We start from the raw sequence: 19,032 nt of genomic DNA on the forward strand, positions 1-19,032 counted from the left end.
TTTGAAATTTAAGTTACTTTGTTAACTCCTAAGTTTACCTTAATGGTTCTTTATCCGTGTGTATCTTGTCAATTAGCTTAGTTTTTCCTTATTAAAAATTTAACATCATGGTTGCTGTTAGGAAGTACAGCTTCATGTAAGAATGTAGTGAGCATTTATTGAATGCACTTCTCATCTGTTTAAAAAAAATCCTAAAATATCAAAGAAAGTTTTAAATTGTCTCATTTCTGTCATAATTTTTGAGTGAGCCTCTGTATTGTCATCAGCATGTTACCTCAATGAGAATGTGAAATTGTCTAATTTAAGTTTCAGTAGCACTTGGATAATGTAAGCATTTATTATTTCTGCCTTTCTCATATGATGATTCAAACTAATAAAAGTGAACTAAGTTTTTAAAAGTAAACTTGTGAAAACTTTGGGCTATGTTTTAGAAAGAAAAGGAAAAAAAAAAAGAAGAGAAAAAGAGAGAAAAGGAGCCAGAAAAGCCTGCAAAACCAGTAACAACTGAAAAGGTAAAATTTCTTTCTAAAATAATCTAGATTACCATCTTATTTGTATTCTTGCATCAAAGACTTTCTGGGTATTTATGAGATGTAAATAATTATTCTTTCAGTAAATAATTATGCAGTTAATACACTGTATTGAGTGTAGCCTTCTAAGCCTGTCTCATCTGACCTCTAGTGAGTTATAAATGTGGGTGTAGATCATCTGAAATCCTTAAGAACAAATATTCTCTTATGAATGGCACAGAGAATGGTGATTTTAGCTTTCATGCATGGTCAGACTTGAGTAGAAATTCACAAATTGAAGAGATCATACCTGAACGGGCCTTGAGAGAAGATTCCATGTTCCAGAACACTTAAGCTTAGATCTTGACACATGGGTATTTTTAAGGTAAAAGACAGGGAGGATGCTAGATTGGGAAGGTAGCTTGAAGATGGGCTTGGAAGTGGGAAATAAAGAATGCTTAAAAAAAATAGTGAGTTTGGACAAGATATGTTTGTATATGATGAGTAGTGAAAAATAAGACCAGAATGGAAAATTAAACTTAAATTGTAGATATTTGGTTTTTTGAATATAGAGATGCTTTGGGAAACACTTCTATTTCTTGTTCTTTCTCTCTTAATTGCTTCATCCCTCTCTGTTGTGTAGCCCATGCCAATCCAAGCTTTTTTCTTAAATTATTTTTATTACATTTCTATTTATTTAGTTACTTATTTTTCTATGTGTGCGTGCCTACCAGGGCACACAGGTGGAGGTCAGAGGACAACTTGAGGGTTGGTTCTCTTTTTCCACCATGTGTTTTCTGGGCATTGGAGATTGGTGCTTTTGCCTGCTAATCCATCTCATTTGCCCCCAATCCTAGCTCTTATTTTTCCTTCTTCGGTCTCTTAAGTACTGGTGTGATAGTTTGTACCACATGGCAAATGCTTCAGTTTCTAAAGTAGGTAATTCAAAAGCATTCTTTTGGAAGATTATTTTGGTAGTAATATGCAAAGTAGAGGTGAGGCAAGCTAGAGGTAAAGAAAATATTCTTTTCTGAAGGAACTGGTCATGTAATCATGGTGCCTTGCTTTTGAATGCATTTCATCATATATGCATGGAAGCATGGTGAGGGAATGCAGTAAAGGCGGCATCTTTGATTTTAGTTTTTGAAATTTTAAAAATCAGCTTTATTGAAGCATAATTTATATCCTACAGAGTATGCTCATTTACAGTGCATAACTGAAGTATATTATATACTGGTTCATTCTCTTCATTTATTGGAATGACCTCTACCCTCAAAAACTTACAAACTAGCCTTGAACATTGAAGAATACTAAGTACCCAAGATTCCCTGATCCTTAGTGTAGCAATCAAAATTGTCCACCATCTGATCTTCCTCTACTGCCTAACATTCACATTTCACCCTTCACACCACATAGATTTGTTTTCCATGCTCATTAAATTATTTTTTAATGGGGGCTGGAGAGATGGTTTAGTGGTTAAGAATGCTGACTGCTCTTGCAGAGGACCTGGGTTCAAATCCCAGCACCCACATTGGCAGTTAACTATCTGTAACACCAATTCCAGGGGATCTGATGGTCACTTCTGTTCTTTGCCAGCATTGCATGACATGGGTACACTTACATACATGCAGGTAATACATGCATACACATAAAATAAAAATAATAAAGTAAAAACAGCACCACCAACTAGGAACATTCAGAATGTCCAAATACTTGGAGCCAATGGGGGACATTCTCATTTAAACCGTAACACCTTTCTAAACAAAAAATATCTACCCCTCCAAAAAATAACAATTTCATTGCATCTTTGTTTTTCTTGTGATGTTAGTGATTGACTGCAGGACCATGCACATACTAAATAAAGGCTGTAGCACTGAGATAACATCCCCAGCCTTCATTACATCTTAAAAATAACTACCATATCCTCATATATCTTAGAATAGTGTAGTTTAATTTTTCTGTTGTTGAGAATGAAATTATATCACAGATATTCTTTTGTATTTTGCTGCTTTTTTTTTAATGAGTGAGTCACATTACAAATTGTTTTAGCTTACCCGTGTTCATTGCTTTGTTGTTCTCTATTATATTTGTACACACACACACGTACTTGCTTCTTAGTTTATTCATTCATTCCATAGAAGAGCATTTGATTGTGTGTGTGTTTTAACTATTAAAATCAGTGCTTCAGTGATACCTTCGTGCATGCATCTCAGCACGTATTTCTTCAGGGTATATTTAGGAGGGAAATGTTGGGACAAAAAGTATATGCATCTTGAGTGTTACTGGATAATTCAAACTACTTTACAAAATGTATACCAAAGATACTTTGACCGTCAAGTACGTTCATATCACTACACTACCATGTATTAGCAAGAATTTTAATATTTGCAGCCTGGTAGTATTTAATCTTTTTTTTAACTGTCCATTTCATTTATTATAAATGAGGCTCAGTACATTTTATATTTAGAGCTCATTTGGATTTCCTCTTGAAATATTGGTTAAAGTCTTTTGCTTTTGTTTGTTATATTGCTTGCCTGTCTTTTCCTTATTAATTTCTAGCAATGCATGCAGTGTGTGTGTGTGTATGTGTGTGTGTTTAGAGGGGGGATATACATTTTATTTGTGTGGCTTTTATTTGTGTAACTTGTAATTGATTTTATTAATTTCTCTTTCTGGTTTATGAATTGGTAATGGGCAGTGGTGCTCAATGGTAGAGTACTTTGCTTAGCATGTTGAAGACCCTGGTGGGGTTTGAGCCATAGCACTACACTTCCCCCAAAAAATAGGTGACAGAAGCATCCTTTGAGAAACTTGATTTTTTTTTAAAACTATGTATGTTACCCTTTGTCCTCAGAAGAATGGCAAGGTTGTTTCTGGTTCCATTTTATAGAGCAGGTAACTAATGTTCATATTTGCCTAATGTCACCTAATTTTGCTGGCAAATTTATATATTATATGTTGGAAAAATAATGACATTTTTTTGAGGCAGCACAGATTAAATTTTATTTCACGTCTTCTGATGTTTAAAGGATTATTTATTTGGGGGCTGGAGAGATGGCTCAGTGGTTAAGAACACTGACTGTTCTTGCAGAAGACCCGGGTTCAAATCCCAGCACCCACATGGCAGCTAACAACAGTCTGTAACTCCAGTTCTAGGGGCTGTTCTTGCAAGACCCGGGTTCAAATCCCAGCACCCACATGGCAGCTAACAACAGTCTGTAACTCCAGTTCTAGGGGATCTGACAGCCTCTTCTGTCCTTCATGGGCATTGCACGACATGGTGAACTTACCTACATGCAAGCATAACACTCATAACATACAATAAAAATAATAAAATATTTTTTAAAAAGGATTATGTATATTAGGATCTTTTTTGAAGTTTTACTTATTTCTACATGCAAAGAAAGCCATGAGTATAGTTCTATGCTTCTTTTTTTGATACTGTAGTTATTTTTGAACCCAAATTATTAGGCAGGCTAAGCACATGCTTTACCACTGAGTTACTAGTGGTAACTGGTCAGGTTTAGTGTTACTGGTCAGGTTTATGACACAGTAATGGCTTCATGAATAGCTTACCCCAAAATATAATATTTGGGAGTTGGGAGGAACCTTGCTCTCTTGACCAAATTCCTTATTTTTTGAAGTAAAATGACCCAAGTAACTTAGAGGTGGTTTGCTCAGTGTTAGGAATTCAAGAAATTAGAGCACAGCTTTTCTGGTGTCAAATCTCAGCAGAGCTGAGTTGGGCCCCAGAGTTCATATATTTCACACAGATGAAGGTGGTGGTTTATTTTGACTCAGCTTAATTGACTTCCGTTTATGGTCTGCCTGCTCCATTGCCATGTGTAGTGAGGCAGACCATCATGGTGGTAAGGGAATGGTGTAGAGCAAAGCTGGCTAACTCTTGGTGACCAAAAAGCAGAGAGAGAGGGGAAGAAGCTGGGGACACTATGTATACTTCAAAGGCATGCCTCTGTTAACAGCTCACTTCTGTAGTCAGGTCCCACCTTGAGTCCATCAGTGGACTGATCTGTTGATGAGGTCAGAGCACTCAAGATCCAGTCACTTCATAAACCCCGTCAGCTGGCATTCAAGACTTTATCGTGTGAACCTTTTGGAGAGACTTCATACCAAACCATAACACAATTATATAGTGTAATAATTTCATTGGTGTGGTAATTGTTCTAAAATTATCTTGTAAATTGTGTGGCCACAAGAGAGCCCTAATTTCTTTCAGTGGGGTAGGTTATTTTTGTAACACAGTAGTGATCTCAGGGTGTGGCCATTGTGAAATCATGAGTAATACACAGTTTCTCACATTTAAATGTGCATTCTCTTTACCTGTTATTTTATAGATAAACATTGTGACTAGTGATAGAAAATCAAGAGCCAATCGTAGATTCAAATAGTTCTAATAGTAGATTAGAACTCTATGGTTAGTTTTGGTAGGTGAAAAAAATGTTCTCTAAAAATTGAAAAGTTGGCAACCAATGTTATTAAGATTTTAAAAAGTCTGCTGCACAGAATCATCAGATACTTCTTTCCATCCACATTTTACCATTATGTTATTTACTTTCAATATCCAAAGAAACCTCATAACTATTAGCAGTCACTCTCCATTTCTGTCTTGCACAGCTCCTTGTAACCACTAATATCTATGTCTCTACTGATTTGTTTAGTAGATACTGCATGTTAAGTGATGTCATAAGCTGCCATCTTTTGTGACTGACTTCTTTCACTTGGTAGCATAATGTTTTCAAGGATTGTCTGTGTTGTTGCATTTCACAATATCGTATTCTTATATTTTTTTACAATATCATATTCTTTTTCTTGCAGTATTCATTTTGTTGTTTTTGTAGTGATGGAGCACAGAAACTCATTCTCTCTCATCAGCAAAATGATGAGCCATCAAATTTTTTTTGAAAAACCATGTTTTAATAATGTAGGGGTCAAAAGAAAATAGAGTACCTATAAATTAGAACTTACTAGAGATGATATGTGAAATCTAGAAAGAGAATTTATAAGTTCTTTATTTGTGATAGTTTTATTCAAAGAATATTACCCATCAAAATATATTTCCAAGATTTTGAAATAGAATGTTACTTTGTTATGACTGGTAACAGTCATAATATTATGAGCTCTGTAAATAAGAAAACGAAAGAAAGAAATTGACTTGTGATAGCTATGGTTTACCTTGGTATAAAAACCAGAGAAAATTTGTGAATTTTTATGTATTGTTTAAGGTAATATTGAGTACTTCTAGCAAGGGTTCTTTTTTTTTTTTTTTTTTTTTGAGAGGAGTGTTGATTTTTCCCCCCATTTAATTATGAGCAGAATGAATTGATTCACTTTTCCTATAATGACCATTTAGAAGCCTGCTTTTTAGTACTGTGGAAGAATTTTCTTTTGTTAAGGCAAAGTATTATTATGTAGCCAAGGCTGGCTGGCCTCAAACCCTCAGTCCCCTTGCCTCTTCCTAGTACTGAGGCAGCATATGCCAGCAGGCCTGACAAAGCAGTACTAAATAAAATGTTTAAATCCTCAGTGTCCCTTTTGAAATTCCTCACACTCCTCTTTTTAAATAGTTTATACCTCATCATACAGGTATAAACTAATCAATGCAGCAAGGGAACAATCATTGGCTTCTGGATACAGTCTTTATATAAAGCCTGATTTCTCTATCCTTTTCTCAGTAAAACCAAAATTATAAAATATCATTCCAGGCGCCCTTGGAATTGCTTTTGAAATCACCTTTCTATTTTCCAGTTATTTAGGATGTTTTGTTTTTAAAGATGAAGTCAGGCTAGGGATATACCTTAGTGGTAGAGTGTTTGCCTAATATGGATGAGGCACTGACTCCATCCCCAGCACCATTCAAGAAAAGAAATAAAATTTTTAAAAAAGAGAAAGTCAGGAAAACATTTTTTTTTTTCTTAAGACAATATCTCACCATAGCTCAGCCTGGCCTTGAACTCTTGACAGTCCTCTTCCCTCAGCCTCCTGAGTACTGGCATTGCAGGTCTGCACAACCATGACTGGTAAAAAAAAAGTTTAAAAATTTTTGTAATTTGTAGGACTAGGGAAATGGCTCAGCCATCAAGATAAAACACTTACTGAGCAAGCATGAGGACCCATGTGAAAGCCAGATGTGTGTGGAGGCCCTCCTGTAATCCCAATGCATGGGAATCAAAGACAGGGAATTCCATGAACAAGATGGCTAGCCAGACTTGCCTCCAGGGAGAGGCTCAATGGGAGACTGCCTCAATATATAGAAAGTGCTCAAGGAAAACACCTGATGTCAACCTTGGGCCCATGGTGGTGGCTGGGGGTGTGTGTGGGGGTGTGTACATACCAATGCATGCACACCACAGACATACACAAAATAAAATTTTGTAATTATACACAAATGTGTATCTGAAAGTGGCATTTTTTTTCACTTCATAGAGATTTTACAAGTAAAAATAAAATTAATTTTTTAACCCTTTCGATGAACTCAGTACACACTGAAAGCAGTAAAAAGATAAACAAGTCACTGCTAGCACCTCTGTGCTCTTTATTTTGCTACTCAATAGTATTCTATCGTTAATCACTAAATCACCTTTCAGATTTCTATCAACACAGGTATGTTTTATCATTTGTAATTTTATGTAAGTAGAGTCATACATACTATTCTTACTGTGTGTAATTTCTTTTGCTTATTATCTTTGAGATTTATCCATGTTGTTACATGATCAATCCTTATTGCTGAGCATTGTTTTATTGCCTATGTAAACCATACTTTATTTTTCCATCCTACTGTTACTAGACATTTTAAATAGTAGCTGAGTTAGGATTTTGATGAATAAAAGCTGGTATGGACATTCTTGTGGTGCTGTTTGGTGACCATATACCCATATCTTATTAGCTAAGTGTATATTATGCCATAGAATATGCACATGCCAAGGTTAAATCTTTCTGCCAGACTTTTCTTGGGCTATTTTACCATTTTATAGTCCCTTGAATACTGCAAGACAGTCATAACTACTTTGAATTTTGGGTCACACATAAAAACAATAAAACAAAACCCAGCATCCTGCTACATACAAATGAATACAGTGTTTTTATTAGTTCACACTAGTAACTGTACAGAGTATCCTGGACATTTGAAAGGATAACTTTTTAAATGAGTAAATTATTCAGTTACCTTGAGATAATGAAAGCTCCCATGATCAAGATAATTTGCTGTGTTTAACTGTTTTTACCTGGTTTAAAGAAGAAACAATTAAGTAGCTAACCTAAGTTATTGTCTAACAGAAAGCATGCAAGATGACAGTAACTTCTTTGTTAGTTAAATAACTATATACTAAAATGCCCTTAAGCCTAACAGGATGAGCCCACTAAAGTAATAGCTTCTTAATACTTACTCACTATTAGAGTAACTGTAATGATGGTTACAGACTGTGGCAGAAAACCATATATTAGGTTCTTTTATAGGCTTAGTAGTATATTGGAAACATTGCTTCCACCTGTGTTGCACCTTCTGAAATGTTTCTCCAGTCATTTAAAGCTTTATTACAAGAGAAGCAATAAAAAAAGAGGAATTCTAATTACTTGATGTGCAAAACTTTCATTCCCTATTTAATGAAAGAAAGGCTTTTGTTCAGTAAGCACAGAAGCTTTACAGTCCTTCTTTGTAAATTGGAAATTTTCTTAAATAGAAAATGAGGAAAATGTCTCCTCACTAAATGCTTTGATAGAATGTAGTTTTACTAAGTTAAAGCCTATGGTTAGGAATATTTGAAGCAAGGTATGAGGGTCAACAATCGATTAGCTGTGTCATTGAAGGTAGTAAAGCCATCAAGCTTACTGAGTGCTCAACATAGGCCTAACATTGTTCTAAATCCTTTAAATGCGTTATTTCATAGTCCTTACAATGTCTTGATATTGATAGGATTAGTCTCTTTATTCATGATGAGAACCTGAGAAATTTAAGTTTGGCAATTCATTCATGGTCACACAGCTGTTAGATAGTAGCTAAGCTGGGAATCAGCTAGTCTACCCTTGGAGTATGTACTATTAACCAGTATGCTGCATGTTTTACCAGTGTATTACCTCATCATCTACAATGGAGATTCAGGAAAAAGAGAGAACAGATGAAAGCAGTCAATCAACTCTGAAGGTTCTACTGAATGTTGTACATTCTGCTAAGCATTTTATGTGTGCTATTTCCCAATAATCTTGGGAAGTTTTAATATAGTTAGCATACAAAGAAGAAATAGAAAATTCTGTAAGAATATTTTATTCAAGGTCACATGTATCATAATTGGTAGTGCTCATCTGTCTAAAAAGGGAGATAATGAAAAGTGGTTCATTACTTACTGTATTAGTTACTTTTCCTGTTGTTGTGATCAAAAACCTGACAATAGAGCAACTTAAGAGAGGAAAGGCTTATTTTCATTCACAATTAAGAAGAAATAACAGGGGCTGGAGAGATGGTTCAACAGTTCAGAGCACTGGCTGCTCTTGCAGAAGACCTGATTCAGTTCCCAGCACCCACATGGTAACTAACAACAGTCTGTAACTCCAGTTTCAGGGGATCTGACACCTTCTAGCCTCCATGGGCATTGCATGACACAGGTGCACTTACATACATGGAGGCAAAGCACTCATACACATTAAAAAAAAAGATAGCTTTTTTCTTCTGATGGAGAAGACATGACAGCAGACACACAAGGCAGCTGATCACGTTGTATCTAGTCAGGAAGCACTTTCAGCTCACTTTCGCCTTTTTATTCAGTTCATGACCCCACTGCATGAAATGGTGCTACCCACATTTAGGGTGGGCCTTCCTACCTCAGTTAAACCAGTCTAGAAGCTCTCTGACAGATGCGTCTAGAGATTGGTTTCTAAGTATTTCTAGATCTTGTCAATTGATGAGACAATTCCTCACACTTCCTGTGAATATCTCCTATGAGATTTTTAAACAACTTCTCATATTCATTGAAGTAGTAAAACTGATTTTGCCTTTGGCCTGAATTTTCTGATAGCAGGTGTTCTTGGATTGATTCTATACACCATCTTTGCTAAGGAATGGCAACATGGTATAACAAAAAGAATATGGACTTTGGAGTCAGGAGGACCTCAGTGTTTATAGTTAAAGCTTAAGAAGAGCCAGTTGTGGTGGTATATATTTGGAATGGGAAAACAGGAGTTCGAGGCCGGCCTGGGCTGCATAATGAACTGTCAGCCAATCTGGATTTTATAGTTAGACCTTGTGTCAAAAAATTTCAGAATAAGGGGCTTGAGAGATAACTCAGCAGTTAAGAATACTGTCCACTCTTGCAGAGGACCTGGGCACCCATATTTGATTGCCAGCACTCATATGGTAGCTAACAACCAACTGTAACTCTAGTCTCAAGTGATTTGATACTCTCTCTGACCTCCTTGAGCATTGCATGACACAGATGCATGTACATGCATTCAGGCAATGCACTCATACAAAATGAAAATAACAAATATTTTTAAAAGTTTCTGAATAAAGCAAGCTCCCATAAAGTAGTTATTCCAAAACTAGTCTTAATTTATGATTTTATTTTTATATATATGAATTTTTAAAAACTTTTTATTTATTTTTATTTTATGTGTATGCATGTATTGCCTGTATGTAGGTAAGTGCACTCATGTCATGCAGTGCCCGTGGAGGACAGAAGAGGCTGTCGGACAGTTGTTAGCTGCCATGTGGGTGCTGGGATTCAAACCCGGGTCTTCTGCAAGAACAGCCAGTGTTCTTAACTGCTGAGCTATCTCTCCAGCCCCATGTATGAATGTTTTGCCTGTGTGTATGTAAGTGCACTCATGTATGCTATCCTTGCAGAGGCCAGAAGAGAGTGTTGGATCTCCTGGAACTGGATTTCAGGACAGCTGTTAGCTAACATGTGAATACTGGAAACTTAGCCCACATCCTCTGCAAGAGCAGTCAGTGCTCTTAACCATTGAACCATCTCTCTAGCTTCAGGTTATAGGTATTTTTGCATTGGTTGGTCTTCTGCCTAAAACTGAAGGTAACCCAATTTATACAACAAATATATATATGCAATATGACAGACTCTATTATGTAATAGGATCTTAGAATGTAACAGTGAGCAAACCAAATAAAAAGCTGTGCTCTCTGGAGGTTACAGTCTAACCAAGAACATTTGTTGTGTTTTTGAAGATGTGATCTTTTTAGTATTATCACTGTGCTAGTCCTTTCTGGTAGAAAAAAAGAGACAGAGAAAATTATGGGGACATAGGAAGAAGATAAAACCTTATCCCACAATCTGGTTGAAGTGTCTTACCAGCTGAGAACTGAGAAGTAGACAATTAATATGTGCTGTGAAGGTTGCTGACATAGGGACAATATTTTATATGGAGTAGAATGTTAAAGTGTCAGTGCACTATGCTTAATTAAGGTCTAAGCCCATATGGCCTTCCAGTTTTAGTCTTATGCCTTTCCTGCAACCCTAGTGGCCTAGGGTTTTACCTTATTGACTTTTGTTCTATGCAGTGCAGGAGAACCACCTTATAAATCTCATTTAGTTTCCTTAGCAACCCTTTTAGAACCCTTTGTAACTCGACAAGCTATAAGCTACTGTAAAAGTACTTGTGACTCTTTGAGAAGCCCACACCTACACACTCTTCAGTATGCCTTACTCTTTCTCTAAACTCCTCTCTTTCCTCTTCTCCTCATGATTAAACCTGTTTAAAATGTCTCTAATATTCTGAGTCCATTGATTATTCCTTCCAGATATCTTTTGCTGGCTCAGTCTTCTCTGTCAGACATTAAACATTGTAGGACACCAGTTCAGTGCTGTGTTCCCTTCTTTTGTACTTGTCTGTCAATATATACATAACCCATAGCTTTGCCTACTTAAGACATTATGATGAATTGTAAATCTTTCTTTTCTTGACAATGCCTCAGAACCCTAGATTTCTATAGTGAGCTGCTTATCACCTACACATAATATATTTCCAGAACAAGTTGTATTCATTGTAACCTCAAGACCTAAGTACTGTTTGTGTTGCCTGGGATACTTGTCCTTATGGTCTCAAAGGTGACTTCTTATTTCAGATTTTATTTTAAATAAATCCTTGGAGAAGCTCCCTGTTACTTTTCTCATTACTGTGATGAAATATCTGATAAAAGTGATTTAAGGGAGAAAAATTTTATTTTGACTTATAGTTTCAAAGGTCACTGGGTATAACTTTCAAGGCTCCTCCCAGTGATCTGCTTCGCCAGCTTAGTCCCATGTCTCAAGAGTTCCACAGCCTCCCAAAATCATTAGCTAGGGAACATTTTACATTCAAGCCATGATACTTACTTTGGATATTGAATTCAAGGTAGCTCTCAGTCCTCTTTGATTACAGCATCATGTTTTAATTTACCCTATAGAATGTATGTATGTCTTCTTCGTTTTATCTGCCCCTCTCTTTTCCCCTTCTCCTCATCTGACTTCTAAAATGTCAATACCTAATAGTGCTGAGTGTATTGAGGATTCATTGTTGAATAAATGACAGTTGTCGATGCAAAAAGCATAACTCTCACCTCAAAGGGGATAAGAGATAATTTATTCTGGAGCTGTGACCATGGCCTGGGAACGCAGATTCAGGTTTACCCCAAATTCCATGTTCCAGTGTGGTAACAGTTTTTTACATTCTTATAGTAACAGAACAAAGAAAAGTCATAAATCAAGATACTTTTCAAATACATTGGAGGATACATTCAGTAGGTGGGTCGCAGCAAAGAAAGGGTTTTTGACTATAAGTCTCAGATGCTGTCTGATGACATTCTTAGCCTTTTGATTGGTGAGATCAGGTGGTCTGCTAGGATAATACATTCTAAAAGGTTTTTTTATCTGTTAGTCACAGGATGTTAGATCAGAAACAGAGGTGGGCAAGGAATGGCTGTTTAGGGGGCTAAAGATGGCCTGAGATAAATGGTAATTAGATTCTGGACCTGCAACATTCCAAACTCTCCACAATCTCTGGAGTGATAATCAGTTGGTTAGTCTTGCAGGAAGTTCAGTCCAAGGTGCAGGAGTTCTTTTTGGCAACTTTTCTTTCACACAGTCAATGCAATAAGCAGTTCTTCTAGGAAACTGTGATGAGCAAAAATGATTCTGTTATGAGCATACTACTGTGTGAGGTGAACATGAAGATTTACAGCAGTTTAGGGGAGTAATTACTACTTAGGACCAAAGTTGATTTGTTAGTTGGTTATTTTGCTTGAACAGGAATCCCCTTTTATCCCACCCAAGACACAAATCATCTGGAGTCATCACTTTTGCTATGTCCTCCGTGGCTTGGTATTGGTGGACACAGGAGAGAAGCTCTGAGGTTTATCACCACAGAAGACATTTTAATATTAAAGAAAGCTAAGGATCCTTAGAAGAAAGAGCACTGTGTCTCTTAACTTCTAAGGTTTTATTAGCATGAATAAGATACTCTAAACAAATACTCAGGAACACAGGTTAGACAGATCAAAGGAATTCTCTGCAAGGGCTCAGGAAACTATTAGCAACAAAATGTGGCCTGTTTGCAAGGTACAGAGGAAATGTTCACACAACAGTGTAAATAGGCATAGGGTTTCGTTTTTTTTGTTGCTTTTATTTTAGTCTATGCATGTATTGCCTGCATGTAGGTAAGTGCACCCTTGTCTTGCAATGCCTGCAGAAGACAGAAGAGGCTGTTGGATCCCCTGGAACTGGAGTCATGGACAGTTGTTAGCTGCCGTATGGGTGCTGGGATTCGAACCTGGGCCTTCTTCAAGAATAGTGTTCTTAACTGCTGAGCCATCTCTCCAGCCCCACCATAAAATTCTTTTAAAATAGTCCGGAAAGAAGGAGGAGTCAAGTTGTATTAATAACATTAAAATTTTTAATGCTTATAGTTGTCTCATTTTATACTTGTAATGTTTTACCTTTATTTACTTGTGAGTATATGTGTGTATATATGGGGGTATGTGCACACATAAGTGCATGCATGGAGCCCAGAAGTTGACATCTGTTGCCTGTCTTGATTGCTCTTCACCATATTTTTTGAGATAGGGTCTCTTACTGAACCTGATGCTCACTGATTTGGCTATACTGGCTGGCTGGCTGGCAAACCCAGGGATCCTCCCGTGTCTGTTTCCCTAGCACTAGAATTACAGGTACATGTTGCCTCACCTGGCTTTTTTATGTGAGGGCTGGGGATCAAACTCCGTTCCAAGCACCTTATTGACTGAGCCATCTCCCCAGCTCCTACTTACTTGTTTTTTAATGCTTTTTCTTAATTTTTTAATATTTTATTTATTTTTATTTTATGTTTGTGAGAGTATTGCCTGCATATAAGTGCACCTGCATCATGCAATGCCCATAGAGGTCAGAAGAAAGCATCAGATGCCCTGGAACTGGAGTTACAGATGGTTGTTAGTCACCATCCGGGTGCTGGGAATTGAACCTCTGCAAGAGGAGCTGGTGCTCTTAACTGCTGAGCCATGTCTCCAGCCCCCTGCTTTTTCTTATTTTTTGCGACAAGGTCTTGCTGTGTAACCTATGCCAGCCTCAAACTCACCGTATAGCCCAGTCTGCTGCCTCAGCTTCGAGTACTTGAATTACAGGCATGTACCACCATGTGCACGAATCCTCTTGCTTTCTTTATAGTAGATATGGGCTTCTTCATACATTTTAATTTACTTATTTCTACATTCTATATTTATTCATTTATTTAGCAAGGCAGATATGCTGACAACAAATTACTTGAATTTTTTTAATGATAAACTCTTTATTTCCCCTGTTCTTTGGAGGATAATTTTGTGGATATAGAAATTCTACGTTGGTGTGCCTCCCCCCTTTCCAACCCTTAAATATTTCACTTCACTCTCTTCCTTTCATGGTTTCTGAGAAGTTGGTTCTCATTCTTACCTTTGCTTCTTGTTTTCTGTTCTTCTTGAAGGCTTTTTGTAGTCTTCGATTTTATGCAGTTTAAATATAATAGGTTCCTATGTCTGTTTCTCTCTCTCTCTCTCTCTCTCTCTCTCTCTCTCTCTCTTTATACTTGATGTTCTTTAAGCTTGATGTAAAGATGAGTTCAGGGGAAATTTTATCATATTGCTTTGAATTTTGCTCAATTGTTTTTCTCTTTTTAGTCTTTCTGTTAGGTGTATGTTACATCCTTTTGATAGGTAAAAGTTTGGGGTGGAGAGCGAGCGAATGGAGGATGAGGCACCAAGGCACAGATAGAACTCTCAACAGGATACAGCTTTATTTCGCACGGGACACGTTTCCCTCGGGGAAGGGAAAATGTCCACCCACGGGTTGTGAGCTGCGACTTATATACAGGGGCTTTAGGGTGCAGAATGGGGGGAGAGTTTTGGGGAAAAATCAAGCAGGGGGAAGCAGGAAAAGCAGGGCTTGTAAACCTGGCTCTGTTCAGTCTGCCAGGCAGGATCTGGGTCTGGAAGTGTTTACTTTTTTCCTCTTAAGGTAAGGGAAAAGCTGCTGTGTTAAACAGCTTCTAAAATCTCTGGTTAACAGGTAGAATCTGCTTATCTTGTCTTTGGAGATCAGAGGAAAGGCAGGCTGCTTCTCAGCAGAGTTTGTTTCCCTTGACTTCAAAGGCCAAGGTGCTTATCAGCTCAGTTCCTTTTTTCAGGCTTCAAAAGTCCATAGGTTCCTGTTGGGGAGGGGGGAAGCTGCTGCTCTTTGGAACCCTAATACCTTTCTGTTGTCCTACAGTTCTTGGGTCTTTCCTTTTTAAAAAATTTTTAAGTTTTTGCCCTTTTTCTTTGCTTTTATATTTTGAATTTTTCTACTGATAGCCTTAAAGATTTATTCCTCAGCTGTATTCTGTTTACTAATAAGCTAATCAAAAGCATTCTTTAGCCTCTTTGTTCTCTAGAATTTCCTTTGACTTCCCTTAGAGTTTCCATTTATGCTATAGTACGTTTCTGCTCATACCTGATGCCTACTCTTTCCATTAGAAGAGCCCTTAACACATTAATTGCAGTTGTTTTAAATTCAGTTTGACAGTCCTGCTATACTAAGTCTGGTCTGGTCTATTTCTTCAAATCGCACTTTGATTTTCTTTTACCCTTTTAGCATGCTTAGTAATTTGTTATTGTTGGAAACTATAGCAATGTAACATGTGAAAAGAATTCAGTAGGTAGTATTTAATGTGTGGAAGTTGGGTGAGGTAGGGTTTGTACTGTAAAGCTTTCTGTGGTCCTGTGATTAGCCTTTAAAATTTTTTTTATTTTTAACTTTTTTGTGAACATCATGTAAGAGTATAGTCTTCACACCATTTCCATCCCTTCCAGTCCCCCCTACAACCACCCCCCCATTCCCTTTCAATTTCTTGTTCCTTTCCTTAGACCAATTAGCTTGGTTGAGACAGGATAGCTGGAGGGGACTGGAATTGGGGTATTCCCTTTCCTCTACTTATATTAGGCTCAGACAGGTTAGGGTATAGTTACATAGTTTCTTTTTAAGAACCTGCCTTGTTAAAGAACAGATGTATTTCAAAATTGCCTCTTTCTAAAGAACAGGAGGATTTTTGTTTCCCATATTTATTGTAAGGACCTTGAGCTCCGAAATATAAAACTGAAAAGTATGATGATTCTTCCACCCCATCACATCCATCCTGAATTCTTCTGGAGCTTTTATTTTAGTTTAGTTTTAGTCTTTTTTGAGACAGGGTATGCCTCCCTGTAGCCCCAGTACTCACTATGTAGACCAGGCTGGCCTCAAACTCACAGAGATCCACCTGGCTATGTTTTTTTTTTTTTAAATATCTTAGAACACTATTAACTTCTTTCATGCTTTTGAAAACAAAGTCTAGTTGGAGTAGGAAGTCTCATTTCTTTCATTTCTTGGAGTTGTTAGTACCCCTACTTACTCTGTTGTAGAGCCAGTACACTTTCATTTAATTAGTCTTACATTGAAGTGCTATGCTCATGGAGTATTGTGAGCACTGTTTGCAAAGGGACAGAAGGAGTGTTGGTGAACATGCATATCATATGTATCTCCTATGCATAAGCTTATGCTCTGTTGTCACATTTACAAAATGCATAGTAAACGATAGTATTAATTTCAGCATGGCAATATCTCAACAATAAACCTAGTGTGCCAAATAGCTTTAGTGGTCAACTTGAAACGGCTGAGTAAAAGGACTCTCAGTTGAGAAAGTCCCTCCATTGGACTGGCCTATGACCATGTCTGTGGGGCATTTTCTCATTATTGAGCGATGTGGGAGGCTCCATGACACTGTACGCAATGTCATCCCTGGGCAGGTGTTCCTGAGTTGAATAAGAAAGCAGGCTGAGCACAGGCCAGAGGAACAAGCCAGTTAACAGTGTTCCTCCATGGTTTGTGCTCCAGGTTCCTGCTCTGAGTTCCTGCCTTGGTTTACCTTGATAATGAACTGTGCTGTGAGCCTAAATAAACCCTTTTCTCCCTGAGTTGGATTTGGTCAGTGTTTTTATGACAGCAACAGAAAGGTAACTAGAATACTTACCATGGGTTTAGTTTATGTCATGAAGGTAAATTTATGAAGAGTTATAATTTCCTCAGAGTTAACATACCTGGGAGTTGTCCAAATTGGCGTTAAAATTCAGGCATGTGGCTCATTTTTTCTTTTATAGTTCTGCTAATAACAATAATTATCAGATGCTACCCTATTTTTTTTTTTCCTTCTCTGCAAACCTTCAGAATACTGTGTAAAACAAGAATAACAATAATGAGTCTGAAGTATAGCCCACTGGTAGAGCCTGTGTTTGGCACGGGCAAGCACTTGCATCCAGTCTTTAGAATACCCCTTTCCAATACATAAAAGAACAATAGAAAGATGAGTGTTAAAGACATAGATACAGAGAGCCAGTCTTTCAGGGAATTTACCTTTATCTTACCAATTTATTAGTTCTATTTTACCACTAAGAGAATCACTGACATTTGCATGTAGTCTATAAAGTCTCACAGACCTCTGAAAACATTGTGCCCTCAGGATGCTTAACATTGCCATAAGCAGAGAAACCCTGTCTATGCCCAAGTAAAACAGGAATTTAAAACCAATTCCTTCCTGAAGGCAAAGTCTTTTAAGTATAATCACTATGAAATTTCAAAACTCAGTACTTTTAAGATTGCAAAGAAGTATAACCAGTTAAGTTGGAATAATGGGCACCAACTGGAGCTGTCCTAAGCATACCAGGACAGATGATCATCTATCTCATAATCCCTCATTCAGGAACAGTCTTGAGCCTGATAAACCTGCCACCCCTGTGTGCTTGCAGAGAACTTCTTTAATTCTTTACATCACCATTGTGGTGTTCCACATTGAAGCACATTATGCTGTGCTCATTTGCTTCACCATAGTATGAGTATGAGCTTCTTAAGAACAGGAGCTATATAGTACTCCTGTTTGTGTCCCCAGTACTTACCAATCCTGACAAGTAACTAACTATGTAATATACCACCCAGTCACTGTCAGTTGCCATTTAGGTAGCATGTATTATATGCCAGCCACTGCAAGAGTGATTCTCATTATATTTTACTCAGTCCTCCTAAAAATCATGTTGAGTAAGTATAGTCAACCCTACATACCCATGGGTACATGTACATGGATTCAGCCAACCACAGATGGGAAAGCACTTTTTCATATTTTTTAATTTTTAAAAAGTAATTTATTGAGAATTTCATACATGCATATAAGGTGTTTTGATCAAATCCATGCCCACTCCCTCCCCTCTAACTCCTCCCATATCTCCCCATCACTTTTTTTCTGATAACTTCATGTACTCTTTCTTCTTTGATTTAGTTTTATGGGGCTTTTGGCTACTCTAACATTCCCCCCTCTGAAGCAGTAAACCCTAAAATCTTTTAAGGATTAGATACAAGCTCCCAAATACTTTCAACATTTTTGGCCTTTGGAACAGACTATGTGGCTAAGAGGCCCATTTTGACGTTTAGCCAAGAAACTGGCTACTTCTCTTTGGGGTCTTTTTAACCTAACTGCCTAGCCAATTCCTACCTCATCTTCTTATCACACCATCCTCTGAAGAGGTTACCCAAATTGCCAGTAGGTAGTAGGGACACAGACTGCTCTGGCTCCTTCCATGCTGAACAGGGACGCAGGGTGAGGCATTTGGAATACCACTTCAGTGGGTCTATCTAAAAGACTCCCAAATTGCATAATTCTTATCTCTAAGGAAAAAAGAAAGTCCTCGAATCATGAATAGGAGATGTGAAGAAGTAAAGGCAAGAGTAATTACTGGTTCTAGCCAGAGAAGTAGAAAAAAGTCAGAGCATGACAATTTTCAAATGTTCATATGAGAGTCCATTGGAATTTCTTGACAAGGGCAGCATCCCTCTATTGGGTTCCTATTCATTTTTCTTTTGTCTTCCAAGGCTGGACTCTAGAGTGATGGATTCAAGATTTACTTTCAGGTATTTTGGTAGCTGTTGGAGTGGTTAGAATCAGGAATCAGTCCCTCTTAAAGGCTTCTAGATAGGGCGAGAACTTGTAATGCTAA

The 19,032-nt window shown here is 37.4% G+C and overlaps 1 protein-coding gene across 5 annotated transcripts in view; it reads left to right on the top strand.

Annotated features, from left to right (window-relative positions):
* Positions 1-19,032, top strand: part of Smap1 (small ArfGAP 1) — a 168,318-nt gene that overhangs the window by 109,561 nt on the left and 39,725 nt on the right. For 4 of the 5 annotated variants that reach the window (XM_008856288.3, XM_029557796.1, XM_017795163.2 and 1 more), the window contains one exon: positions 432-512. The exons of the other annotated variant lie outside the window; for it this stretch is intronic. In XM_008856288.3, the coding sequence (XP_008854510.1) occupies positions 432-512 (81 nt within the window). The remainder of the gene's footprint in view (positions 1-431; positions 513-19,032) is intronic. 5 annotated transcript variants of the gene reach the window in all.

This window comes from Nannospalax galili, unplaced genomic scaffold, assembly GCF_000622305.1.
Source record: "Nannospalax galili isolate Female #2095 unplaced genomic scaffold, S.galili_v1.0 scaffold206, whole genome shotgun sequence".
Lineage (NCBI taxonomy): Eukaryota > Metazoa > Chordata > Mammalia > Rodentia > Spalacidae > Nannospalax > Nannospalax galili.